Source organism: Scyliorhinus torazame, chromosome 22 (genome assembly GCF_047496885.1).
Source record: "Scyliorhinus torazame isolate Kashiwa2021f chromosome 22, sScyTor2.1, whole genome shotgun sequence".
NCBI classification, from domain to species: Eukaryota; Metazoa; Chordata; class Chondrichthyes; order Carcharhiniformes; family Scyliorhinidae; genus Scyliorhinus; species Scyliorhinus torazame.
In genome coordinates this window covers 47101468-47128731 of record NC_092728.1, presented here as the reverse complement: position 1 = coordinate 47128731, position 27264 = coordinate 47101468, and the positions used below count along the sequence as shown (strand labels likewise).

At 44.7% G+C, this 27264-nt stretch overlaps 1 protein-coding gene across 3 annotated transcripts in view; it reads left to right on the top strand.

Annotated features, from left to right (window-relative positions):
- slc31a1 (solute carrier family 31 member 1) overlaps positions 1–27264 on the top strand; it is a 97156-nt gene that overhangs the window by 57716 nt on the left and 12176 nt on the right. For all 3 annotated transcript variants that reach the window (XM_072488174.1, XM_072488172.1, XM_072488173.1), the window contains 2 exons: positions 18174–18323; positions 24476–24548. In XM_072488174.1, the coding sequence (XP_072344275.1) occupies positions 18210–18323; positions 24476–24548 (187 nt within the window). In that variant the 5' untranslated portion in view covers positions 18174–18209. The remainder of the gene's footprint in view (positions 1–18173; positions 18324–24475; positions 24549–27264) is intronic.

Genomic DNA, 27264 nt, shown 5'->3' with positions numbered 1-27264 from the left:
TCTAGGAAAGAGGACCTGTTTAGAGATTATAAAGAGCTAGGATTCAAATTTAAAAAAACAGGTCCTCAAGGGTCATAATCTCCGGATTACTGCCCGAGCCACGTGCAAATTGGCATAGGGAGGCAAGAATAAGGGAAGTTAACACGTGGCTGAAAGAGTGGTGTGGGAAAGAGGGGTTCCTTTTCATGGGACACTGGCATCAGTTTTGGGACGGGGGGACCTATACCGTTGGGATGGTCTCCACCTGAACCGAGCTGGGACCAGTGTTCTGGCGAAAAGAGTAAATAGGGTGGTCAATAGGACTTTAAACTAGAGATTGGGGGGGAAGGAAAAGTCAGGGAACCAAGAGGTGAAGTAATAAGTGGGAAGCGTAGCTGCTTAGGAATACAAAAAAGCACGAAAAGACAGAACTCAGGAGAGGTTACGATAGTCCCCATCCCACAAAATATGACCGTGTATGGAAAGGCTCAGTAAACCAAGGTCCACCACACTAAGAAAACAAAAAGGGACGGTCAATAGAGAATTAAAGGTGCTATATTTAAATGCGCGCAGTGTACGGAACAAGGTAGATGAGCTTGTGGCTCAGATTGTGACTGGCAGGTATGATGTGGTAGGCATCACAGAGACGTGGTTGCAGGGGGTTCAGGACTGGCATTTAAACATCCAGGGATTCACAACCTATCGAAAAGACAGAGAGGTGGGCAGAGGGTGCGGGGTTGCCTTGTTAATTAGGAATGAAATTAAATCAATAGCACTAAACAACATAGGGTCAGATGATGTGGAGTCTGTGTGGGTAGAGTTGAGGAACCACAAAGGCAAAAAAAAACATAATGGGAGTTATGTACAGGCCGCCTAACAGTGGTCAGGACCAGGGGCACAAAATGCACCATGAAATAGAAAGTGCATGTCAGAAAGGCAAGGTCACAGTGATCATGGGGGACTTCAATATGCAGATGGACTGGGTAAATAATGCTGCCAGTGGACCCAAGGAAAGGGAATTCATTGAATGTTTACAGGAGGGCTTTTTGGAACAGCTTGTGATGGAGCCCACGAGGGAACAGGCCATTCTGGACTTAGTGTTATGTAATGAGCCAGACTTGATTAAAGATCTTAAAGTAAGTGAACACTTAGGAGGCAGTGATCATAATATGGTAGAATTCAATCTCCAATTTGAAAGAAAGAAGGTAGAATCAGATGTAAAGGTGTTACAGCTAAATAAAAGTAACTACAGGGGCATGAGGGAGGAACTGACAAAAATCGACTGGGAGCAGAGCCTAGTGGGAAAGACAGTAGAACAGCAATGGCAGGAGTTTCTGGGAGTAATTGAGGACACAGTGCAGAGGTTCATCCCAAAGAAAAGAAAGGTTATCAGAGGGGGGATTAGGCAGCCATGGCTGACAAAGGAAGTTAGGGAATGCATCAAAGCAAAAGAGAAAGCCTATAATGTGGCAAAGAGTAGTGGGAAGTCAGAAGATTGGGAAGGCTACAAAAACAAACGGAGGATAACAAAGAGAGAAATAAGGAAAGAGAGGATCAAATATGAAGGTAGGCTAGCCAGTAACATTAGGAATGATAGTAAAAGTTTCTTTAAATACATTAAAAACAAACGGGAGGCAAAAGTAGACATTGGGCCGCTCCAAAATGACGCTGGTAATCTAGTGGTGGGAGACAAGGAAATAGCTGAGGAACGTACTTTGCGTCAGTCGTCACAATAGAAGACATGAGTAATATCCCAACAATTCAGGAGAGTCAGGGGGTAGAGTTGAATATGGTAGCCATCACAAAGGAGAAAGTGCTAGAGAAACTAAGAGGTCTAAAAATTGATAAATCTCCAGGCCCAGATGGGCTACATCCTAGAGTTCTAAAGGAGATAGCTGAAGAAATAGTGGAGGCGTTAGTTATGATCTTTCAAAAGTCACTGGAGTCAGGGAAAGTCCCAGAGGAATGGAAAATCGCTGTTGTAACCATCCTGTTCAAGAAGGGAACAAGGAAAAAGATGGAAAATTATAGACCAATTAGCCTAACCTCGGTTGTTGGCAAGATTCTAGAATCCATTGTTAAGGATGAGATTTCTAAATTCTTGGAAGTGCAGGGTCGGATTAGGACAAGTCAGCATGGATTTAGTAAGGGGAGGTCGTGCCTGACAAACCTGTTAGAGTTCTTTGAAGAGATAACAAATAGGTTAGACCAAGGAGAGCCAATGGATGTTATCTATCTTGACTTCCAAAAGGCCTTTGATAAGGTGCCTCATGGGAGTCTGCTGAGTAAAATAAGGGCCCATGGTATTCGAGGCAAGGTACTAACATGGATTGACGATTGGCTGTCAGGCAGAAGGCAGAGAGTTGGGATAAAAGGTTCTTTTTCGGAATGGCAACCGGTGACGAGTGGTGTCCCGCAGGGTTCAGTGTTGGGGCCACAGCTGTTCTCTTTATATATTAACGATCGAGATGACGGGACTGGGGGCATTCTGGCTAAGTTTGCCGATGATACAAAGATAGGTGGAGGGGCAGGTAGTATGAAGGAGGTGGGGAGGCTGCAGAAAGATTTAGACAGTTTAGGAGAGTGGTCCAAGAAATGGCTGATGAAATTTAACGTGGGCAAGTGCGAGGTCTTGTACTTTGGAAAAATGAATAGAGGCATGGACTATTTTCTAAACGGTGACAAAATTCATAATGCTGAAGTGCAAAGGGACTTGGGAGTCCTAGTCCAGGATTCTCTAAAGGTAAACTTGCAGGTTGAGTCCATAATTAAGAAAGCAAATGCAATGTTGTCATTTATCTCAAGAGGCTTGGAATATAAAAGCAGGGATGTACTTCTGAAGCTTTATAAAGCATTAGTTAGGCCCCATTTAGAATACTGTGTGCAATTTTGGGCCCCACACCTCAGGAAGGACATACTGGCACTGGAGCGGGTCCAGCGGAGATTCACACGGATGATCCTAGGAATGGTAGGCCTAACATACGATGAACGTCTGAGGATCCTGGGATTATATTCATTGGAGTTTAGGAGGTTGAGGGGAGATCGAATAGAAACTTACAAGATAATGAATGGCTTAGATAGGGTGGACGTAGGGAAGTTGTTTCCATTAGCAGGGGAGACTAGGACCGGGGGGCACAGCCTTAGAATAAAAGGGAGTCACTTTAGAACAGAGATGAGGAGAAATTTCTTCAGCCAGAGAGTGGTGGGTCTGTGGAATTCATTGCCACAGAGGGCGGTGGAGGCCGGGACGTTGAGTGTCTTTAAGACCGAAGTTGATAAATTCTTGATTTCTCGAGTAATTAAGGGCTATGGAGAGAGAGCGGGTAAATGGAGTTGAAATCAGCCATGATTGAATGGTGGAGTGGACTCGATTGGCCGAATGGCCTTACTTCCACTCCTATGTCTTATGGTCTTATAATGGAATAGTGTAGATGGGCTTTAGATTGGTTTCACAGGTCGGCACAACATCGAGGGCTGAAGGGCCTGTACTGCGCTGTAATGTTCTATTGTTCAGTGATTTGGCTTCCACAGCCTTCTGCGGCAAAGAGTTCCACAGCTTCACCACCCTCCGGCTGAAGAAATTCCTCCTCATCTCTGTTTTAAAGGATCGTCCCTTTATACTGAGATTGTGTCCTCTAGTTGTAGTTTTTCCGACAAGTGGAAACATTCTCTCCACGTCCACTCTATCCACGCCTCACAGTATCTTGTAAGTTTCAATAAGATTGCCCACCTCATTCTTCCAAACTCCAACGAGTACAGACCCAGAGTCCTCATCGTTCCTCATACGACAAGCTCTTCATACCAGGGATCATTCTTGTGAACCTCCTCTGGACCCTTTCCAAGGCCAACACATGCTTGCTTCGATAAAGGGCCTAAAACTGCTCACAATACTCCAAATGGGGACTGACGAGAGCCTTCTGTCATAAGTACCTTCTCGATATGAATGTTAACATTGCATTTGCCTTCCTAACTGCTGACAGAACCTGCACATTAACCTTTTTAAAAAAAATTATTTTATAAATTTAGAGTACCCAATTATTTTTTTTTCCAATTAAGGGGCAATTTAGTGTGGCCAATCCACCTAACCTCCACATCTGGGTTGTGGGGGTGAAACCCACACAGACACAGGAAGAATGTGCAAACCCCACACAGACAGTGACCCAGGGCCGGGATTTGAACCCTGGTCCTCAGCGCTGCAGTCCCAGTGCTAACTGCTGCGCCACATTGCACGTTAACCTTAAGAGAATGTTGAACAAGGACTCCCAAGTCCCTTTGTTCTTCTGATTTCCTAAGCGTTTCCCCATTTAGAAAATAGTCTATGCCTCCATTCCTCCTTCCAAAATGCATAACCGTACACTTTTCTACGTTGTATTGAAATGAAATGAAATGAACATTGGTTATTGTCACAAGTAGGCTTCAAATGAAGTTACTGTGAAAAGCCCCGAGTCGCCAAACTCTGGCACCTGTTCACACAGGAAGAATTCAGAATGTCCAATTTACCTAACAAGTACGTCTTTCGGGACTTGTGGGAGGAAACCGGAGCAAGAACGAACATAGGAGGAGTAGGCCATTCTGCCCATTGAGCCTGATCTACCATTCAATGCAATCATAGCTGATGATCCACTACAATGCCTTTTCCCCACACTATCCCCATATCACTTTGTCATTGGTATTTAGAAATCTCAATCTCTGTTTAAACAAACTTAATGACTGAGCTTCCACAGCCCTCTGGGCTGATAATTCCGATTCACAACCCTTTGAGTTAAAATTAATTTCCTTATCACCTCAGTACCAAGGGGCTTACCCTTATTTTAAAACCGTGTCCCCTGGTTCTAGGCTCCCCAGCCAGGAGAAACATCTTGCCTGCATCTGCGGTAACTATCCCTTCAAGTATTTCAATGAGATCACCTCTCATTTAAAGCTCTAGAGAAAGCTCTAGAGAATGCAGGCCCAATTTTGCCAATCTCTCTCCATACAACATCCCACCATCTAGGAGTGAGTCTGGTGAACCTTTGTTGCACTTCCTCTCGGCAATAATATCCATCCTAAGGTACGGGGACCAAAACTGCACACCGCATTCCTGTACGGTCGACCAAGGTTCTATACAATTGAAGCAGGACTTTGCTACTCCTATATTCACATACTTTTGCGATTTAAAGCTGACATACCATTAGCCTTCCTAGTTGCATGCTCACTTGTATGTTAGCTTGAATTACTTATTGATGGGGGCACCCAGGTCCTTTTGTACATCAACACTTTCCATTTAAGAAATACTCTGCACATCTGTTCCTCCAACCACAGCGAATAACCCCATATTTCCCACATTATACTCCATCGCCCACTCAAGTCTGTCCAGATCCCCTTTAAGCCACTTTGCATCTTCCTCACAACACATGTTCCCACCAATCTTTGTGTCATCAATGAACTTGGAAATATTATATTTGGTCCCCACATCCAAATCATTAATATATATTGTAAATTACTGGGGACCAAGTACTGACCTTTGCATTACCCCACTAGTAACAGCCTGCCAATGTGAGAATGACCTGTTAATTCCTACTTGCTGTTTTCTGCCTCTTAATCAAACCTGAATCCATGACTGTATTTTACACCCTATCCCAGTGCTTTAATTTTGCAAACTAACCTCCCATGACAGGCTTTATCAAAAGCCTTGTGAAAGTCCAAGGATGTGCAATCTTTTACATCCATTTGAGAGAGCAGATGGGGTCTTGGTTTAACATTTCATCTGGAAGGTGGTACATCCGACGGTGCAGCGCTTCCTCAGAATTGCACTAAAGTAGCGGTTTAGACATGGGGAGAATGTGCAAACTCCACACGGACAGTGACCCAGGGCCAGGATGGTTTAAAATATATACAGGCAGTGTGGATACTAGTGCTATAATTAATGTATTGCTAAAGGTGAGGTAATGATTGATTTTAGCCATTTGCCTGTTTACAGAGAGATGGTTAATGGGATATTGTTTTGATTGCTGGAGATTCCCTGAAGAGTAGATAATTGAAGGATTGCATTTAGTCCTAGTTAAGGTGGTCACAGATACAGATGATGTAATTAATGGGGGGAGCCAGCAGTTTTGCCAAATGCTGTCATGTTGAGCAGAAGGGTCTGACAAGACACAAATGTACTAAGTCTGCTCTTAAAAGGGTCTCTCTCCAAAGGTCTGACCAGATAAGCAGTAATCTGTTTTGTTAACTTTATTTATAAGTGGCATTTGAAATGTATTGGGTAGTTTAATTGGAATTCGTGGCAGGTTAAAGTTTTTACTTTTTTTTTTGAAAGAACTGTGTAACTGTTAACTGTAAAACACTTTCTTTGATAATGTGGTTAATTCTGTGTGTTTAAATTTAAGTTTGTTTTAATATAAAAGATGCCTATTGGTCAAAGTCATCACTCTGGGGTGTCTCCTCCCAGTTTTACAAATTGAAAAATTGTTTGGAGTTCTCATCCGGTGTCCTGACAAACAATTCACCATAGGTTATTGCAGGGCTGTTTTTATTCATGTGAATAATTTTGCATGGTGACCAATTTGTGAAAATATTTGTCTAATGCACTGTGGACCATGTGCATATACAGAACATAAACACCCTGATGACTTCACTTAGGAGGTTTGATATTGACTTTTGAGTCCTTGGAGAAGCTTGTCCAGGATTTCTACAACCAAATAAAAAGACACTGTAGCCTCCTTCAAAGGCAAGCATGTACATTTCAGTAGCAGAGAGAAAATGTAGAGAGCAAATTCTGAACCAGGCGCTCATCCACCTGCAGTATCCTGCCCTGTTTGTAGCAGAACCTTCCGAGTGCAGATCGGTCTAAGCAATCACTGACCTACCCACTCCGCGGAACCTGACCAAATTTACTGGACAGTTTAACTCACTTGGCTAGACGGCTGGTTTGTGATGTAGAGCAAGACCAGCAGCGTGGGTTCAATTCCCGAACCGGCTGAGGTTATTCATGAAGGCCCCCGCCTTCTCAACCTTGACCTTCGCCTGAAGTGTGGTGATCCTCGGGTTAAATTACCACCAGTCAGCTCTCCCCCTCAAAGGGGAAAGCAGCCAATGGTCATCTGGGGCAATGGCGACTTTACCTGAATACTGGTATACACTAAATATACATATTGTATATGAGGTATTTTGTACTAACAATTGTGTTGTGGCAAAACAGTTGTTGCCATGACTATATCTGTGGTTCGTCAGCTATATTTATTGAACAACATTGCTATAAAGAAAACCAAACCTACAGGGAAATGATGGGAAGATTAGTCTGCAAAAGTACAGAACTGTGAATGTGTCATTGGGTGAAGGTCACCCACTTCAATAAAGTAAGCATGAGGAGCTGGGCCCTGTTGTATTATGATGTTGGCCCCAGTAACATGATGAAGACAGGCTCCTGGTGTGGTGTGTAAAAAGTGGGACAGAGGACTTCCGGATGCGGCGATGACCAGCTGAGTCGCACGTTTCGGCAGCTCCCGGTGGAACGGACTTTTGGGCTCTTGATAGGAGCCCCAACGGCAATTTTAACGGCTAAAAACACCGTGCGGTAAACCAGAAGGGTGTTCCCCCTGGACACGGATGGAAAAAGGAGAGGAAAGTGGCCGGATTGCAGCGGATCCTTTGGAACAACGGCAAGGAAGGCAAGCAGAAACCAAGATGGCGTCGGAAGGTGGCAGTTTCATATGGGGCCCTGAACAACAAGAGTTCTTGAAACGCTGCGTGGAGGAGATAAAAAAGGAAATGAAGAAAGAGTTGTTGGCCCCGATATTACAGGCGATTGAAGGGCTGAAAGAGGAACAAAAGACCCAGGAGCAGGAGCTTCGGGTCGTGAAGGCGAAAGCAGCAGAGAATGAGAACGATATACAGGGCCTGGTGGTGAAGTCGGAGATACAGGAGGCACACCAGAAACGATCTGTGGAGAGGTTGGAGGCACTGGAAAACAACGCAAGGAGGAACAACTTGAGGATTCTTGGCCTTCCTGAAGGTGTGGAGGGGGCGGACGTCGGGGCATATGTGAGCACGATGCTGCACTCGTTAATGGGAGTGGAGGCCCCGACGGGTCCGTTGGAGGTGGAGGGAGCATACCGAGTTATGGTGCGAGGATCGAGAGCAGGAGAAACTCCCAGAGCCATAGTGGTGAGATTCCTCCGTTTTAAGGATAGAGAAATGGTCCTTAGATGGGCGAAGAAAACTCGGTGTAGTAAATGGGAGAACGCGGTGATCCGCGTTTATCAAGATTGGAGTGCGGAGGTGGCGAGAAGGAGGGCGAGCTTTAATCGGGCCAAAGCGGTACTTCACAAAAAGAAGATAAAATTTGGAATGCTGCAACCGGCAAGACTGTGGGTCACATATCAAGGGAGGCACCACTACTTTGAAACGGCGGATGAAGCGTGGACTTTTATTGTAGAAGAAAAATTGGAATGATTGGACTACGAAAATGAACGTTTGGACAAAGTGGTGGGGCGAATGGGGGGGGGGCGAAGAGGGGTTTTATGTTTTAATCCTGCGGTATTGTAACTTTTCTTTCTCCCACAGGTGGTGATGGGGGGAGGTGGGGAGGGAGAGGAGATGGGGCATTGGCCATGGGAGGCGGGGCCGAGGGAGAGGCGCGGGCTTGGTTCCCGCGCTATGATAATTATGGCGGGAATAGAGAAGCAGGAAGGAGGGGGCGTCGCACGGTGCGAGCCGTGATCACGGGGGGAAGCCGAGGTCAGCCAGAGTTTGCTGACTTCTGGGAGCAACATGGGGGGAGTAATTACGCTAGCGGGGGGTCTAGCAGGGGGGAGGGGAGGGGGGAATTACTGGGTTGCTGCTGCTGGGGAAAGGGGGGAGTGGGTACGGGAAAGGATGGGCGGGGGGGCACCGTCTGGGAGAGATACAGCTGCGTGGGAACTCGGTGAGAAGCTGGAAAAAGATGATGGCTAACCGGCAAGGGGGGGGGTGGGAAGCCCCCCAACTCGGCTGACCACGTGGAACGTGAGGGGGCTTAACGGGCCGATAAAGAGGGCACGAGTACTCGCACACCTTAAGAAACTTAAAGCAGATGTGGTTATGCTACAGGAAACGCACCTGAAACTGATAGACCAGGTTAGGTTGCGCAAAGGATGGGTGGGGCAGGTGTTCCATTCGGGGCTGGATGCGAAAAACAGGGGGGTGGCTATATTAGTGGGGAAGCGGGTAATGTTCGAGGCGAAGACTATAGTGGCGGATAACGGGGGCAGATACGTGATGGTGAGTGGCAAATTACAGGGAGAGATGGTGGTTTTGGTAAACGTGTATGCCCCGAACTGGGACGATGCCAACTTTATGAGGCGAATGCTAGGACGCATCCCAGACCTAGAGACCGGAAAGCTGATAATGGGGGGGGACTTTAACACGGTGTTGGAACCAAGGCTGGATAGGTCGAAGACCAGGACTGGTAGGAGGCCGGCAGCAGCCAAGGTGCTTAAGGATTTTATGGAGCAGATGGGAGGGGTGGACCCGTGGAGATTCAGTAGACCTAGGAGTAAGGAGTTCTCGTTTTTCTCCTATGTCCATAAAGTCTATTCACGCATAGACTTTTTTGTGTTGGGTAGGGCATTGATCCCGAGGGTGAGGGGAACGGAATATACGGCTATAGCCATTTCGGATCATGCCCCACACTGGGTAGACTTGGAGATAGGGGATGAAACAAGAGGGCGCCCACCCTGGAGAATTGACATGGGACTAATGGCGGATGAGGGGGTGTGCCTAAGGGTGAGGGGATGCATTGAAAAGTACTTGGAACTCAATGACAATGGGGAGGTTCAGGTGGGAGTGGTCTGGGAGGCGTTGAAGGCGGTGGTTAGGGGGGAGCTGATATCAATAAGGACACATAAAGGGAAGCAGGAGAGTAAGGAACGGGAGCGGTTGCTGCAAGAACTTTTGAGGGTGGATAGACAATATGCGGAAGCACCGGAGGAGGGACTGTACAGGGAAAGGCAAAGGCTGCATGTGGAATTTGACTTGCTGACTACAGGCACTGCAGAGGCACAATGGAGGAAGGCGCAGGGTGTACAGTATGAATATGGAGAGAAGGCGAGCAGATTGCTGGCACACCAATTGAGGAAAAGGGGAGCAGCGAGGGAAATGGGGGGGGTGAGGGACGAGGAAGGAGAGACGGAGCGGGGAGCGGAGAGAGTGAACGAAGTGTTCAAGACATTTTATAAAAAATTGTATGAAGCTCAACCCCCGGATGGGAGGGAGAGAATGATGGATTTTTTGGATCGGCTGGAAATTCCCAAGGTGGAAGAGCAGGAAAGGGTGGGACTGGGAGCACAGATCACGGTAGAAGAAGTGGTGAAAGGAATTAGGAACATGCAGACGGGAAAGGCCCCGGGACCGGACGGATTCCCAGTTGAATTTTACAGAAAATATTTGGACTTGCTCGCCCCGCTACTGACGAGGACCTTTAACGAGGCAAAGGAAAGGGGACAACTGCCCCCGACTATGTCAGAAGCAACGATATCGCTTCTCTTAAAGAAGGAAAAGGATCCGCTACAATGCGGGTCCTACAGACCAATTTCCCTCCTCAATGTGGATGCCAAAGTCCTGGCCAAGGTAATGGCAATGAGAATAGAGGAATGTGTCCCGGGGGTGGTTCATGAGGACCAAACTGGGTTTGTGAAGGGGAAACAGCTGAACACGAATATACGGAGGCTGTTAGGGGTAATGATGATGGCCCCACCAGAGGGTGAAACGGAGATAGTAGTGGCGATGGATGCCGAGAAAGCATTTGATAGAGTGGAATGGGATTATCTGTGGGAGGTGTTGAGGAGATTTGGGTTTGGAGAGGGGTATGTTAGATGGGTGCAGCTGTTGTATAGGGCCCCAGTGGCGAGTGTGGTCACGAATGGACGGGGATCGGCATATTTTCGGCTCCATAGAGGGACAAGGCAGGGATGTCCTCTGTCCCCATTACTGTTTGCACTGGCGATTGAGCCCCTGGCGATAGCGCTGAGAGGTTCCAAGAGATGGAGGGGAATACTTAGGGGAGGAGAAGAACACCGGGTATCTTTATATGCGGATGATCTGCTACTATATGTGGCGGATCCAGCGGAGGGGATGCCAGAAATAATGCGGATCCTTGGGGAGTTTGGGGATTTTTCAGGGTATAAATTGAACATGGGGAAGAGTGAGCTGTTTGTGGTGCATCCAGGGGAGCAGAGTAGAGAAATAGAAGACCTACCGTTGAGGAAGGTAACAAGAGACTTTCGTTACCTGGGGATCCAGATAGCTAAGAATTGGGGCACATTGCACAGGCTAAATTTGATGCGGTTGGTGGAACAGATGGAGGAAGATTTCAAGAGATGGGATATGGTAGCATTGTCAATGGCAGGGAGGGTGCAGGCGGTTAAGATGGTGGTCCTCCCGAGATTCCTCTTTGTGTTTCAGTGCCTCCCGGTGGTGATCACGAAGGCTTTTTTCAAAAGGATAGAAAAGAGTATCATGGGTTTTGTTTGGGCCGGGAAGACTCCGAGAGTGAGGAAGGGATTCTTACAGCGTAGTAGGGATAGGGGGGGGGCTGGCACTACCGAGCCTAAGTGAGTATTATTGGGCCGCTAATATTTCAATGGTGAGTAAGTGGATGGGAGAGGAGGAAGGAGCGGCGTGGAAGAGATTAGAGAGGGCGTCCTGTAGGGGGACCAGCCTGCAGGCTATGGTGACAGCCCCATTGCCGTTCTCACCAAGGAACTATACCACGAGTCCGGTGGTGGTAGCTACACTGAAGATTTGGGGACAGTGGAGACGACATAGGGGAAAGACCGGAGCATTGGGGGGTCCCCGATAAGAAACAACCATAGGTTTGCCCCGGGGGGAATGGATGGGGGATATGGAATGTGGCAAAGAGCAGGTATAACGCAATTGAAAGATCTATTTGTGGATGGGAAGTTCGCGAGTCTGGGAGCGCTGACCGAGAAATATGGGTTGCCCCAAGGGAATGCATTCAGGTATATGCAACTGAGGGCTTTTGCGAGGCAACAGGTGAGGGAATTCCCGCAGCTCCCGACACAAGAGGTGCAGGACAGAGTGATCTCAAAGACATGGGTGGGGGATGGTAAGGTGTCAGATATATATAGGGAAATGAGGGACGAAGGGGAGACTATGGTAGATGAACTAAAAGGGAAATGGGAAGAAGAGCTGGGGGAGGAGATCGAGGAGGGGCTGTGGGCAGATGCCCTAAACAGGGTAAACTCGTCGTCCTCGTGCGCCAGGCTAAGCCTGATTCAGTTTAAGGTATTACACAGGGCACATATGACTGGAACACGGCTCAGTAAATTTTTTGGGGTGGAGGATAGGTGTGCGAGGTGCTCGAGAAGCCCAGCGAATCATACCCATATGTTTTGGTCATGCCCGGCACTACAGGGGTTTTGGATGGGGGTGACAAAGGTGCTTTCGAAAGTAGTAGGAGTCCGGGTCGAACCAAGCTGGGGGTTGGCTATATTTGGGGTTGCACAAGAGCCGGGAGTGCAGGAGGCGAGAGAGGCCGATGTTTTGGCCTTTGCGTCCCTAGTAGCCCGGCGCAGGATATTGCTAATGTGGAAAGAAGCCAAGCCCCCGGGGGTGGAGACCTGGATAAATGATATGGCGGGGTTCATAAAGTTAGAGCGGATTAAGTTCGTCCTAAGGGGGTCGGCTCAAGGGTTTACCAGGCGGTGGCAACCGTTCGTCAAATATCTTGCGGAAAGATAGATGGGGGGAAAAAGAAGGCAGCAGCAGCAGCCCAGGACTTTGGGGGGGGGGGGGGGTGGCCTGAGACAAGGCAGTTGCCAATTAGGGCTAGTTTTTTATTTTTGTTATTTAATATTTATTTATTTGTTGTTGTTTTCTTTTGTTCTTGTTTAAATAAAAAAGGTCATTATTATCTGTATTGTTATAATGTTGTGTAAAGGATGCACAATGTACTGTGTTGGTTGACCAAAAATTTTCAATAAAATATTATTTAAAAAAAAAAAAAAAAATTCAACGCTCGCTACGAGATAGGCGCTCCGAGCTACCAATCCGTACCAACTTCGAATCCCGCAGACTCAGAACCCGAACGAAAGGCCATTTGTTCCCCTGACCTGGTGGGCCAGTCCGAAGTTAAGTATAGGCCTGTTAGTTGTAGAAGTAGCTTAGACGTAGAATTTGTGTATGAGTAGCGATTACTGTGTATAATAAATGTGCTTTGATTTGAATCTTAAAAAAAAAAAAAGTGGGACAGAGACTGTTCTTCTGAAATAGCATCAAAATATGATAGTCGGGAATAAAATTGTGATTCAAGTGAGCTATGCACACAGGTGATGGCAAACAGTTTTGGGCTAAAACAAACAATGCTTGCTGGCTCCTTGTTCTGGTAATTTTGTATTGCCAGGAAACAGTCCTGTTTACAACCTCTGTCTGCATTAAATGGCCGATGCCACAATCAAATCTGATCATAACATTGCCCTAAACTTAATTTGTGCTCCGCTGTCTCCTGAAACCTGATTTGCCTTCAAATTTTAGGAATAGCATTGAGGCCCTGCGGCTATTCTTGTCTCGGTAAATCATTGCCAATTAACTGTTTTAGGAGGGTAGAAAATCTAGTTTAAATCAAATTAAGAGATTATACCGTGTTCTTAACTCCAGCCACAAAATCAGATTAGGGAATTTCCGGTGGCGACTGTGATGTGAGCAGTCGCCTTGGAGACTTGGCTTTGGACCCATTTTACCCGGTTAATTTTGGAAGAGAAGTGGGGTAATTGAAGTTTGTTGGTTTCTTCCTCTGGTGGGGGCTGTCTGGAGGATACAATATGAGACTGAAGTAGAATAAAGGCCTCCTCACCAGACTTAGAAAGCCCTCATGGTGCATTGGAGGAGAAAATGGTGGAGTCCACCGTGTCGTCTTTGCCCTCCCAATGGACAACGGAGAAGTTAGTGAAATTCCACAAGAAAGAATTGAAGAAGCAAAGACTGTGATGTTGTAGGACTGTCCAGGGCGATTGGGGTTCCGGTCGAACCCATTCGAGTGACTCTGGATAGGGTGGAACAGCGGTTGGACACGTGGAGCTCGACGGTTTGGGAAGAGGCAGTCACAGACCACAGTGACCGGAGTGCCTCTTTGGAGGCGGAGGTGGTGTTACTGGCAGAGGTGCAAAAGGTATTGAAGGCCAAGGTGTAAGACCAGGAGAACCGAATCAAGTGGCAGAACCTGAGGATTGTTGGGCTACTGGAGGACATTGAAGGTAATTATGCCACAGAGTATGTGGCAGAGATGTTCAGGACTTTGGTGGGGGAGGGGGCCTTTGCGAGCTCCCTTCCCCGAGGTGGACTGGGCCAGGAGTCTCATGAGGTATCCAGAGTGAAAAATGTGCTTATTTTTCTTCTCTCCTGCTACTTTGCCTTGCGCTTAAGGTATTGGAAATGTAATGCAGCTTAATGAGCAAGTTGATGCCATTCTGAGTGATTAGTAGAAATGCCACCCAGTCATCAATGTTCAAGCTGCCGTGCTTTTAAGGGGAGCTTCAGAGTGACATTGAAGAGATTTTTTTTGTCCTCCCCTGGAATGTTAGCCATTTGAGAGCTGAGAGAACAGGACCAGGTGGGGAAGGACCATTTCCAACCATGCGGACTCAATGGCCAGCAGATCAAAGTTGATTTTTTAGGAGTCTTGCTTCAAGAACAACACTAGCATTTGATCTACAGTCCTTCCATTGAATCCAAAGAATGCAGCGGAGGCATTGCTTTGGATTTCTCTAGGTCGCATTGCAGTGCAGGAATGTGGTGATGGCAACATGAAGCCGTTTGTTAACTAACAGAGGGCTTTGTTCTCAGTAGTTAGTAGAAAACTGAACTAGCACTTCGGATCCAATGTTGGGTCGTCTTGTCAATGGCAGCCTTTTGAGAGAGGTAAGTGAAGTGCAAAACCTATTCCAGAGTCTCGATGCTTACTTATGGGAGGGAGAATGTTTGGTTGACCAGGTGTGGGTTGATTTGAATCTTGTTTGACAAGCCAAGTCCTTTTGGGCAGCATGGTAGCACAAGTGATTAGCACTGTGGCTTCACAGCGCCAGGGTCCCAGGTTTGATTCCCCGCTGGGTCACTGTCTGTGCGGAGTCTTCACGTTCACCCCGTGTCTGCGGGGATTTCCTCCGGCTGCTCCGGTTTCCTCCCACAGTCCGAAGACGTGCACGTTAGGTGGATTGGCCATGATAAATTGCCCTGACCAAGGAAAAAAGGTTAGATGGAGTCATTGGGTTACGGGGATAGGGTGGAAGTGAGGGCTTAAATGGGGTCGGTGCAGACTCGATGGGCCGAATGGCCTCCTTCTGCAGAATTATGCAGAATTGGAAGAGATCGAAAGTGGCTGGAAAATTTGGTACAGAGTAGACAATGACACTGCAGTCACGCGTGCAAACTGTAAATTGGTTAACTTTATGGTGGCCAGTTTATTTTTGGCAAGGAGGCAACCGATTAGATTTTTTTCTATTGAGATGTTATTGAACACTAACACCAGAGGCCAGTTGATCTTTGATGGGTTGTGAATACATTGAATGGGTTGAGTACCTTCAAGACTGGGATAGTCAGGGTTTTGATCTCGATACGGGGAGCTGGCAGGAAAGTGGAGTTGAAGCCCAAGGCCAGCCACGATCATATTTCTCCAATTTCCAGAGTTTTTTCAATGAGGTGACTATCCACCATCAATCAAGTAGATAGTGAACAATCTGGGTGCTATATGTAGCCTTGCTTCACAGAACCCAATCCAGATTTTGGAGGCATCTTTTCCTATCCAGATCTGCAAATTGAGTGCATGGAGTCTTGATGTGAGCAAAGGTCTGCCAGCTTTGGAGCCCTCTATTGGAATAATATTAGGGTTGCAGGTTTTTTGGGGTTTTTTTTGTCCGTTTGATTGCATTTTGCAACTCTCAGATAATGGCGGTTTGCCCATGGATTCTTGGGTCCCGGGGAGGGGTGGGGGTTGGAATAGAAAGAAGGGTATGAGCTGCCTCTCTGGATAGTTATCCTACAACAACATGACTTGCATGGAATATGTGATCATTATCACATTACTGTTTTGACAGCTTGTTTTGTACAGATGCTTGGCCTGGCTGCTTGATTCCTATATTACCAGCAATGACTACACTTCAGAAGTACTTAATTGGTCATGGCTGTAAAGCATTTTGGAACATCTTGAGGTTGTTATGGGCCATATAAGTGCAAATTTTCATTCAATCATCAACGGAATCTCCAAATAAAGCTCACTGATGATTTTATTTATTCTAAATTTTACCACTCGTACATTTTCTTACATTTCATACAAATCGATGGAAAAAGTTTACAAAACAGACTACTAATTAAGTGAAATGTTGTCTGCAAAGTTAACCGAGTCCGCATTATCTGAGAGGTGGGGTGGCACAGTGGTTAGCACTGCTGTCTCACAGCTCCAGGGACTCGGGTTCGACTCCGGCCTCCGGTGACTGTGTGGAGTTTGGACTTTCTCCCCGTGTCTGTGTGGGTTTCCTCCGGGTGCTCCGGTTTCCTCCCACGGTCCAAAGAATGCAGGTTAGGTGGATTGGCCATGCAAAATTGTCCCTTAGTGTCCAAAAAGTTAGGTCACGTTACTGGGTTTACGGGAATATAGTGGAGGCGTGGGCTACAGTAGGGTGCTCTTTCCAAGGGCTGGTGAAGACTCGACGGGCCGAATAGCCTCCTTCTGCACTGTAAATTCTCTGCACTGTAAATTCTATGATGAAAGGGGTTCTCGCTTTCAATGAAAGTTTGGGTCAATGAGACTGAACAGCACTGAAATCCGCAGAAGCCATGAGACCTGGGACAAAGTTCAATCTTTTTCAGACTCTGGAGCAGAGTTTGATGCTTATCAACTGCTGCCTTTTGAGGTTGTAAGCCTTGTGATTGAATTACCACATATATCACTGCAATGTAAACATGTATGGAATAAGTTGTGAGAAACCTGGTCCAAAACATAACTTAACCAGCCACACTTTCTCACCCCGGGACTGTGTCTGCACAAAATGCAACTGCGTTTTTCATTCAGTCTTGGTCTTTATATTTCTTCTCCTTTATGCATTGACTCATTCTTTTCCCTCGTGGATGGCAGCCTGCTTGCATTTTCCATTCTTGTGTTGTGCAGCGTGTGTTAAACTGAGCAAAAGTTAGGGATCAGGAAAGCCATTGGTCCCATTTGAAGCCCATACCTCTAGCATTCTACTTCCCATCACATCACCCAAACCAATCGATCAGTAATAATTTAACACACCTGATATAAGAGAAACAAATATATGGAATTTTATGGATTCTCCACCCTAGTGTCCTCCCATTCTTTCAGATCTAATTCTGTCTATATAACTCTCAATTCCTTTTTCCCTATATTACTTTCCTAGCTTCCCCATAAACATATTTCTACTATTTTCTCCATGACCACAACTCCCTTGTGGCGAGTTGCACATTCCCACCACTCTAGGTCAAGATGTTTCTTCTGAATTCCCTTATTACTTTATATTAATGACCTCTGCCGTTGCTCTTCCCCACAAGTTGAAGCACTCATCACTAAGCAGTTCTTTCCAATAAATTTACCTTGAATTTTAAATTTTATTCCTTTTATATGTTATTGTTGCCACCGTGCATTCTCTCTCTCTCTCTCTCCTCCACCATGGCTCATTTTCCATTCCGCAACCCTTCCTGGAATCTTCTCCCCATGATGTTCCCTTCCTCTGCCCATTAGGACTGCATCTTTGTCCCATCTTGTCTGCTCTACTCCTCTCTGTCTGATCCCTAACCAATCACCCTATCGACTCGCTCTCTCTCCATTTGTGTCCTTTCTCTTGCTCTTTTTCTGCCTCTCTTTCATTTCTTTGCCATTTTCCTGTTAGAAGGCTAGATGCTTTCCTTCATTTGCTTTCTAATGAACATTTTTTATTTGTGCATTGTAAACAAGAGATATACTAGGCTCAAAAATGTGGCCTGACCTTTTCGAACACTAGCAGAATTTCTGTAGGCTTATATTGAACCTGTTGCAATCTATATGATCAACTTTTTAATATATGAATTTTATTCAATACCATCATCAGGTGTAGTCCATCTCTGCAGTCAATCTGGAGCATTAAAGACTTGTCCGCTATCGTGAACAGATTTAGAGTTTGCTTTATAGCCATCTACAGTGACCTAATCATGCTTACTTCTATTTGCAGACATTATTGGAGGGACTCGTTTTTTCCACCCCTACAATGAATATGTCAATGGGTGACGGCAATCACCACATGACAATGAGTCCTGATGACCACACTCACCACTCCCGAACATCTGAAATGGTGCATGACCACAACTCTGGTGGGATGATGGTAAGGACTCTCTTTCATCCCAGTGTTTTAATGTCTACCCTAAATCTGCCCCTTGAATAAAACCGCCAAGTTGGTGGGATTTAGAATTCCATGTGTGATTCTACCTAAATGGAGGAAACTGATTTTGATTGATAATGGAGTATGGAAGGGAAGCTGTGTGGAACATTGCAGCACTCAAATGCTCAGTTTAGGCACTAATGTGTTTCTAGTTGGATCCTCCATATCATTAAGGGAAGAAACTTGCACATAGTGAGCCATTAAGTAGCATTTTGTGCGAGATTCAGATGGCTTACCCGTTGTAGCCACTATTTCTCCTCACGGCTGCTTTTAATAATTTTCAGCATGGTTTGAAGTATCTCTTAGTCCACACATGAATAATCATTCAAGTTAATTAAAATTTAAGAGTTTGTTTGAAGTGCCAATAAGTGCCTGTTTCGCTGACCCAACCTGAAAAAATGTTTTCTGTCTTGCTCAGGCTAATAAAAATATAGCAAAAAGGTGAATAAAGGTAAGTGGAAAGGGTAAGAAATGGGACTAAGAGGAGAGCTATTCCGCGTGCCATGTAGTAGTGTAGCACAATGAGTACTATCTGGGTTATGCTGACTGGCTTCACCGCGACAGTAATTCCCCTCAAGTTACATAGAAACATACATAGAAAATAGAAGCAGGAGTAGGCCATTCGGTCCTTTGAGCTTACTTCGCCATTCATTCTGATCTCGGCTGATCATCAAATTCAATACTCTGCTCTCCGTCCCCCCCTCCCCCCATATCCCTTGATCCCTTTCGACCCAAGAGCTATATCTAATTTCTTCTTGAAATCACAGAACGTGCTTGAAATCACACAATGTTTTGGCCTCAACTATTTTCTGTGGTAGTGAATTCCACAGATTCACCACTCTCTGGGTGAAGAAATTTCCCCTCACCTCTGTCCTTAAAGGTTTGCCCCCTTCTCCTCAAACAATGACCCCTAGTTCTGGACGCCCCCATCATTGGAAACATTCTTTCTGAACCTACTCGGTCTAATCCTGTTAGAATTTCAGACGTTTCTCTGAGATCCTCTCTCACTCTTCTAAACTCCAATGAGTATAATCCTAACTGACTTAATCTCTCCTCATTTGACAGTCCCACCATCCCCAGAATCGGCATGGTAAACCTTTGCTGCACTTCCTCAGATAAGGACCCCAAAACTGCGCACAATACTCCAGGTGTGGCCTCACCATTGCCCTGTACAATTGTAGAAAACATCCCTATTCTATGCTCAAACCCTCTCACTATGAAGGGCAACATAGCATTTGTCTTCTAGGTTTGAACATTAACATTCAGGCTTTTCCCCAGATTGCTAGAAGTCACACTTTGGGGAAAATCAAACTTTCATCTTGTTTTTTGTGTGCAAATTGTATTTTGTTATCCTTGTTCATTGTTGACCTTTCCTGTTGCTTGTGGTGATGGGCAATCATTCAACCTATGTACATTCAAATTCCACAGATTTGTTACTCTGAGAGAAGAAATTCCTCCTCTGTCTTAAATGGGCGACCCGTAACTGAGATGATGCCCACTGGCCCTAGGCCTTCCCACAAGGGGAAACAACCTCTTAGCATCTACCCTGTCAAAGACCCCTGAGAATCCTTTCTGTCTCAATAAGGTTGCCTCTCGTACAGGCCCAATCTACTCAACCTTTCCTCAGAAGAAAATTTCTCCATACCCAGAATCAACCTAGTGAACCTTCTCTGGACTGCCTCCAATGCCAGTATATCTTTCCTTAGATAAAGGGACCAAAACTGTTCACAATATTCCAGGTGTTGCCGAACTGATGCCTTGTATAGTTTTAGCAAGGTCTTCCCCATTTTTATACTCTGTTCCCGTTGAAATAAATGGCAACATTCCTTTTGCCTTCCCTATTACCTGTTGAATTTTCATGCTAGCTTTTTATGATTTATGCACAAGGACTCTCAAATCCCTCTGTGCTGCAGCTTTCTGCAGTCTTTCTCCATTTAAATGATATTCAGTTCCTTTATCTTCCTACCTCAGTGCATAGCTTCGCATTTTCCTACAGAGCAAAGGACATTACAGCACAGGAACAGACCCATCGGCCCACCAATCCTGCGCCGATCCAGGTTCCTTACTTAGACCTACTACTTACTGCCCAGATGATCTGTATCCCTCCATTCCTTGCCTGTTTACGTGTCTATCAAGAAAATTATATCCCATCTACCAAGTTTTTGCCCGTTCACGTAACCTGTCTTTACCACTCTGTAGACTCTGTGTCATCCTCATCACTTGCCTTCCCACCTATTTTTTGACATCTGCAAATTTGGCAATAGTCCATTCACATCCCTTATCCATGTCATTAATATAGTAAATAATTGTGGCCCTAGCACTGATCTATGACGTACTCCACTATTTGTAGTTTGCCATCCTGAAAATATCCCTCTCATCCCAGCTCCCTAACTTTTATTGGTAAGCCAATTTTCTCTCCATGTTAATATACTACCCCCAACACCATGGGCTTTTATTAAGTAGCCTTTTGGGCGGTACCTTGTTGAACGTCTTTTCAAAATCCAAGTATATTGCATCCACTGGTTCGGTTCCCCTTTATCTATCCTGCTTGTTACCACTTCAAAGAATTCTAATACATTTGTCAGGTATGATTACCCCTTCATGAAGCCATGCTGACTCTCTTGATTATATATTGTTCTTCTAAATGCTCTGCTATTACATCCTTTATAATGGACTCTAACATTTTCCCCAATGACAGATGTTAAGCTAACTAGCCTGTAGGGTTTTTAAAAAATATACATTTAGTGTACCTAATTATTTTTCAATTAAGGGGCAGTTTAGAATGGGCAATCCACCCAGCCTGCACACCTTATTGACCTAGCCTACAGTTACCAGTTTTGTCTCCCTTCCTTTTTGAATAAGGGTGTTAAATTGGCAGTTTTCCAATCCTCTGGGCCTTTTCCCAAATTTAAGGATTCTTGGAGATTATTACCATAGTGCATCCACTATTCCTGTAGCTACACCCTTTAATATCCAAGGATGCAAAATATCAGGCTATGGGGACTTATCGGTCTTTAACCCCATTAGTTTCTCTAGTACTTTTTCTCTAGTGATAGCTATTTCCACCTCTCCCCCTTTTACCCCTTTGGAATGTTATTACTGTCTTTCACTATGAAGACTGATGCAATTTAACTCCTCTCCTGGTTCCACTTTATTATTTCCCGAGTCTCAAGGGGCCTATTTTCACTTTGGCCTCTCGCTTCATTTTTTATATGTAAAGAAGCTCTTACTGTCTGTTTTTATATTACTTGCTAATTTACTTTCATAGTTTTCATAGATCATGTTCTCCCTATTTATTTATTTTTTAGTCATCTTTTGTTGGTTTGTAAATCTTTCCCGATCCTCTGGCTTACCATTAACCTTTGCCCATTGTATGTTTTTTCTTTCCGTTTAATACTGTCCTTCACTTCCTTAGTTAATCATAGAACATAGAACATTACAGCGCAGTACAGGCCTTTTGGCCCTCGATGTTGCGCCGACCTGTGAAACCACTCTAAAGCCCATCTACACTATTCCCTTATCATCCATATGTCTATCCAATGACCATTTGAATGCCCTTCGTGTTGGCGAGTCCACTACTGTTGCAGGCAGGGCATTCCACGCCCTTACTACTCTGAGTAAAGAACCTATCTCTGACATCTGTCTTATATCTATCTCCCCTCAATTTAAAGCTATGTCCCCTCGTGCTAGACATCACCATCCGAGGAAAAAGGCTCTCATGGTCCACCCTATCCAATCCTCTGATCATCTTGTATGCCTCAATTAAATCACCTCTTAACTTTCTTCTCTCTAACGAAAACAGCCTCAAGTCCCTCAGCCTTTCCTCATAGGATCTTCCCTCCATACCAGGCACCATTCTGGTAAATCTCCTCTGCACCCTTTCCAATGCTTCCACATCCTTCCTATAATGCGGCGACCAGAATTGCACGCAATACTCCAAATGCGGCCGCACCAGAGTTTTGTACAGCTGCAACATGACCCCATGGCTCCGAAACTCAATCCCTCTACCAATAAAAGCTAACACACCGTACGCCTTCTTAACAACCCTCTCAATCTGAGTGGCAACTTTCAGGGATCTATGTACATGGACACCGAGATCGCTCTGCTCATCCACTCTGCCAAGAATCTTACCATTAGCCCTGAACTCTCATGGTTGATTTATCCCTTTCCTAGAATCATTCTGAATACTTAACTTCCTATTCTTAGACCATCCAAAGAATGCGAAGCATAGTGTCCAGTTCTGGATACCGCACTTTAAGAAAGATGTGGCAGCACGGTAGCATAGTGGTTAGGACAGTTGCTTCACAGCTCCATGGTCCCAGGTTCGATTCTTGGCTTGGGTCACTGTCTGTGCGGAGTCTGCACCTTCTCCCCGTTTGTGCGTGGGTTTCCTCCCGGTACTCCGGTTTCCTCCCACAGTCCAAGGATGTGCGCGTTAGGTGGATTGGCCATGCTAAATTGTCCTTAGTGTCCAAAAAGGTTAAGTGGGGTTACTGGGTTATGGGGATAGGGTGGAGGTGTGGGCTTGGGTAGGGTGCTCTTTCCAAGGGCTGGTGCAGACTCGATGGGCCAAATGGCCTCCTTCAACACTGTAAATTCTATGATGTGAAAGCAATAGAGAAGGTGCAGAAAAGGTTCTCAACAATGTGATGAAGAACTTCAATTATGTGGATAAATTGGAACAACTTGGGCTGTTCTCTTTGGAGAAAGATCAGAGGAGTTTGATAGAGATGCTCAAATCATGAGGAATCTAGACAGAGCAAATGGGAGAAACTGTTTCCACTAGCAGAAGGGTTGAGAACCAGAGGACACCAATGTGAGGTGAATGACAAAAGAATAAAAGGCGACAAGAGGAAAAACATTTCTCTGCGGTGTGTAGTTAGAAGCTAAATGCACTGCCTGAGAGCGTGGTGGGGGCAGATTCAATCATAGCTTTGGAAAAGGGTTTTATCTGAAGAGAAAAAATACAGACTATAGGGAAATGGCTGGCGAGCTCCTCTTGTACAGAGCCAGCACAGACATTAAGGGTTGAATGGCCTCATCCTGTGCTGCAATCATTCTTTGATTCGATGGTTCGAGTCATTTTTAGCGTTGTTTCACATCCTGATCTTCCTGATGGGTATTCTAGTGCAACTGATTTCATAATATTTCTGATGGGTGAGAATAGAAAATTTGAGAATAGGAAATGTCCTTTAGTTAGGCAGGCTAAGAAAATTTTAAAAAGACTCTTAAAGGTACTCTGGCTGGTGAAACACTGGCTCTTGTGGGGGCAGTGGATATGGGATTCTGTTTATCAAACACTTTTAAAATCTGCACAATGGGTGAACTGAATACAATGTGCCATAAAACATTGTTAAGGGCAGCACGGTGGCGCAGCAGGTTAGCCCTGTTGCCTCACTGTGCTGAGGTCCCAGGTTCGATCCCGGCTCAACGTCACTGTCCGTGTGTTTATAAATGCAGGGAGTTTGCACATTCCCCCTGTGTTTGCGTGGGTTTCACCCCCACAACCCAAAAGATGTGCAGGGTAGGTGGATTGGCCACGCTAAATTGCCCCTTAATTGGAAAAAAAAATGATTTGGGTACTCTAAATTTATTGTTTTTAAAAAAAATAAATAAAACATTGTTAATCACTCACTGTGGTAAACTCTAAAAACATGAGAGTGGAAAAGTGTTACAGATTTATCTTGCTGGCTTTAAAGAAACACTGGAGTAGAGGAAAATCTCAGAAATTAAATCATTGGATGCAATTCATCAACTGTTGGATTGTTTGTTATTTAAAAAGAGAGGGAAATTTCCTAGTCCTGTATTAATTATGCGTTGTATTGCATGCAGGGGATTCATTTGTGCTCCTCTCAATTAGTTGTTGGTTCAGAGGTACATGTTTGTAAATATATCTGTAAATAAATGCTTATCAAGGTATATAATGATTGGCTCCAGTTGTATCCTTCACCATCTGGTTTTCTGGAATGTAACATTGTACCACAATATCCAAACGAGGTACGGTTCAAAAAAAATACAATAGGACTGTTTGTTTAGCTGGGAGTTGCAGTCATAATCTAATCTGAGTCTTGCTCTGCAATTCCTTTATTCCTCAGCAAATGTCATTCTATTTTGGGTACAAGAATGTGGAGCTACTCTTCCCCGGGCTAGTGATCAACTCAGTTGGAGGTGAGTAGTGACGTCTCAGCACCTCGGGTCAATGATCTGAAGCTGCAACTGCACAAGGCACTGGAGTACTGTGTATAATTTTGGCCCCCTTCTTTGAGGAGGGATGCAGTTGCATTAGAGGCAGTTCAGAGGATAGATTGATTCCAGAGATGAGCTGTTTGTCTTACGAAGAGAATTGAGCAGATTAGGCTGATACTCTCTCGAGTTTAGAAGAATGAAAGGAGATCCAATTGAGGTAGAAAAGATGATAAAAGGCATTGACAAAGTAGAGGTAGCCAGGTGCTTTCTCTTGTGGGCCAATCTGGAATGCAAGGTTACAGTTTTAGGATAAGGGGTAGCAGATTTAATACTAAGCTGAGAAATTACTTCACTCAAAGGGTTGTGAATCTGTGGAATTCTCTACCACAGAGTGAGGTGGATGCCGGGACATTGAGTAAATTTAAGGAGAGGATAGATAGATTTTTAATTAGTAGTGGGCTGAAGGGTTTCTGAGAACAGGCAAGAAAGCAGAGTTGAGACTGAGAAGAGATCAGTCATCATCGTATTGAATAGTGGAGCAGGATCGAGGGGATGAATTGCCCACTCCTGCTTCTGGTTCCTACGTTCTTATGTTCTAACTTGGGACTTGATCAACACTCCCTGCATTTATAACGTGTCTTTAATGGAGTAAATATTCCAAGGCATTTCGAGTGATTGGCAGACAAGGTTTGACACCAATTCACGTAAAAAGGTATTCGGACAGCTGACTGGAAGTTCATTCAAAGATATAGGGTTGAAGGGGGAAAGAGGTTGGAGAAGTTTAGGGAGAGGCTTCTAGAACCTGGGAGCCCAGACAGCTGGAGGCATGGCTCGAGTCCGCTGTTACAGTGATTAAAATGGGGAATCTATGAAAGGCCAGAATTGGAGGAACATGGAGACCTTGTAACCTAGCATCGGAGGAGATTACAGAGATCAGGAAGTGTTATGGGCCAGAGTTTAGAGAACCCCAAAGTGTATCATGGAGTTCACCTGACCCACAACTTTCAATAGATTGTGGTATGGGGAACACACACTCTACAGGTGTGGAACAGCAGAAATGGAAAAGTATTTTTTAAAGCAAAACAATGTTTATACAGTGAACATCTTAGCAACCATCAATTCAATTACAACCCCCAAAGAATACAACACTAAGTAATCCTTTAAGCTTTCCTTTTAACATCCATAAGACTTAAAACACCTTTTACCAGAAGCACATAGGTTTACATTCACCACTGAGAACATTTGTAATTCTGAATTCACCAAATGACCAAGAGATAGTCTTTTGATTGCAGAGAGAACAGCAGTACACCTCTGTCTGGCTTCAGCTCCAACACTGAAAACTAAACTAAAACACACCCTGCAGCAAACAGCCTAAAATGAAAGCAAAAAGCTGATAAGACAGCCCAGCTCCACCCACTCTGACTTCACTGCAGTAGTAAACACCCATTTCTCATTGCAGTAGTAAATACCCATTTCTTAAAGGTACTCTCACTACAGATATTGATATACACACCCATTTATAAACACCCATTTCTTAAAGGTACTCTCACATGACAAGCTGTTGAAGACATTTGAACACAAGGCTGAAATTTTTTTAAATGTTTTTAAATAAAGATACAGGTGTAGTAATAAAAATTCCTCCTATACCAATCGTGGAGACTGGGACAGCCTTGCACTCTGTCACTTTTGAGTTCTTCAGCTGGTGAATAATTCAGAAACTGGGACAAATCTTTGCAATCTGAAGATTGAGTCCACCGACCGGATTAATCTATGTAATCATGCCAGATGTGGTTCAATGATATTTGGTGAGAGGTTTGGGATTCAAATCCTATTCCGGACATTTGAAGACAAAATCCAGGCTGATGCTGTATTGTCGCACAGTCAGAGGTTTTGTCTTTCAGAAGAGATGTTAAACTGAGGCCCCGTATTTCTTTGTGAATTCTAGACAACACTGATTCCTCAACAACATTACTAAACAAAATATCTGGTCTTTATTACATTGCTGCTTGCAGGACTTTGTCATCTGCAAATTAGACAGCTGACTCCATTTCAAAAGTACTCATTGACGATGAGGTTGTCGAGAAGAGTAGTGATTTGAGTAAAATTAACAGATTGTGTCAGAAAATAACAGAAATAGGACATTGGCGACTCAGGTTACATTAGGAAAAAAATTAAATTCAAAGGCGCTATATCATTTGTAACAAGACAGATGAATTAATAGCAGAATTAGAGATAAATGGCAGAAATGGAGAAATGACAAAGGCAGAAAACACTGGTGTTTATAGGCCCCTTGACAGCTATCATAGTGTAGGGTCAAACAGGGTATAAATCAGGAGATTAGAGGAGAATGCACCAAGAGTGGTACAGTAGTTAAGGGGTCTTTAATCTTCATTAAAAAAAACTAGCCAAACCAAATTGTCAAAAGAGCTTTGATGAGTTCACAGGAGGCATTTGAGAGTATCTTGTGGAATAAAACAACAAGAAACCAATTGGGGAACAGGCCATTTGAGGACAGTATTGTCCAATGAGAGAGTTAATTAGTAATCATGTAGCAAGGCATCCTCTGGGAAGAGTGATCATATTGTGATAGATTCATGTATCGGGTTTGAGAGTGATGTGGTTAAATCTTAAACTAGGATCTTCAATTTTAACAAAGCCAGAGTATAAGAGGGGTGACTTGGCAGAAGTAGATTGGGAA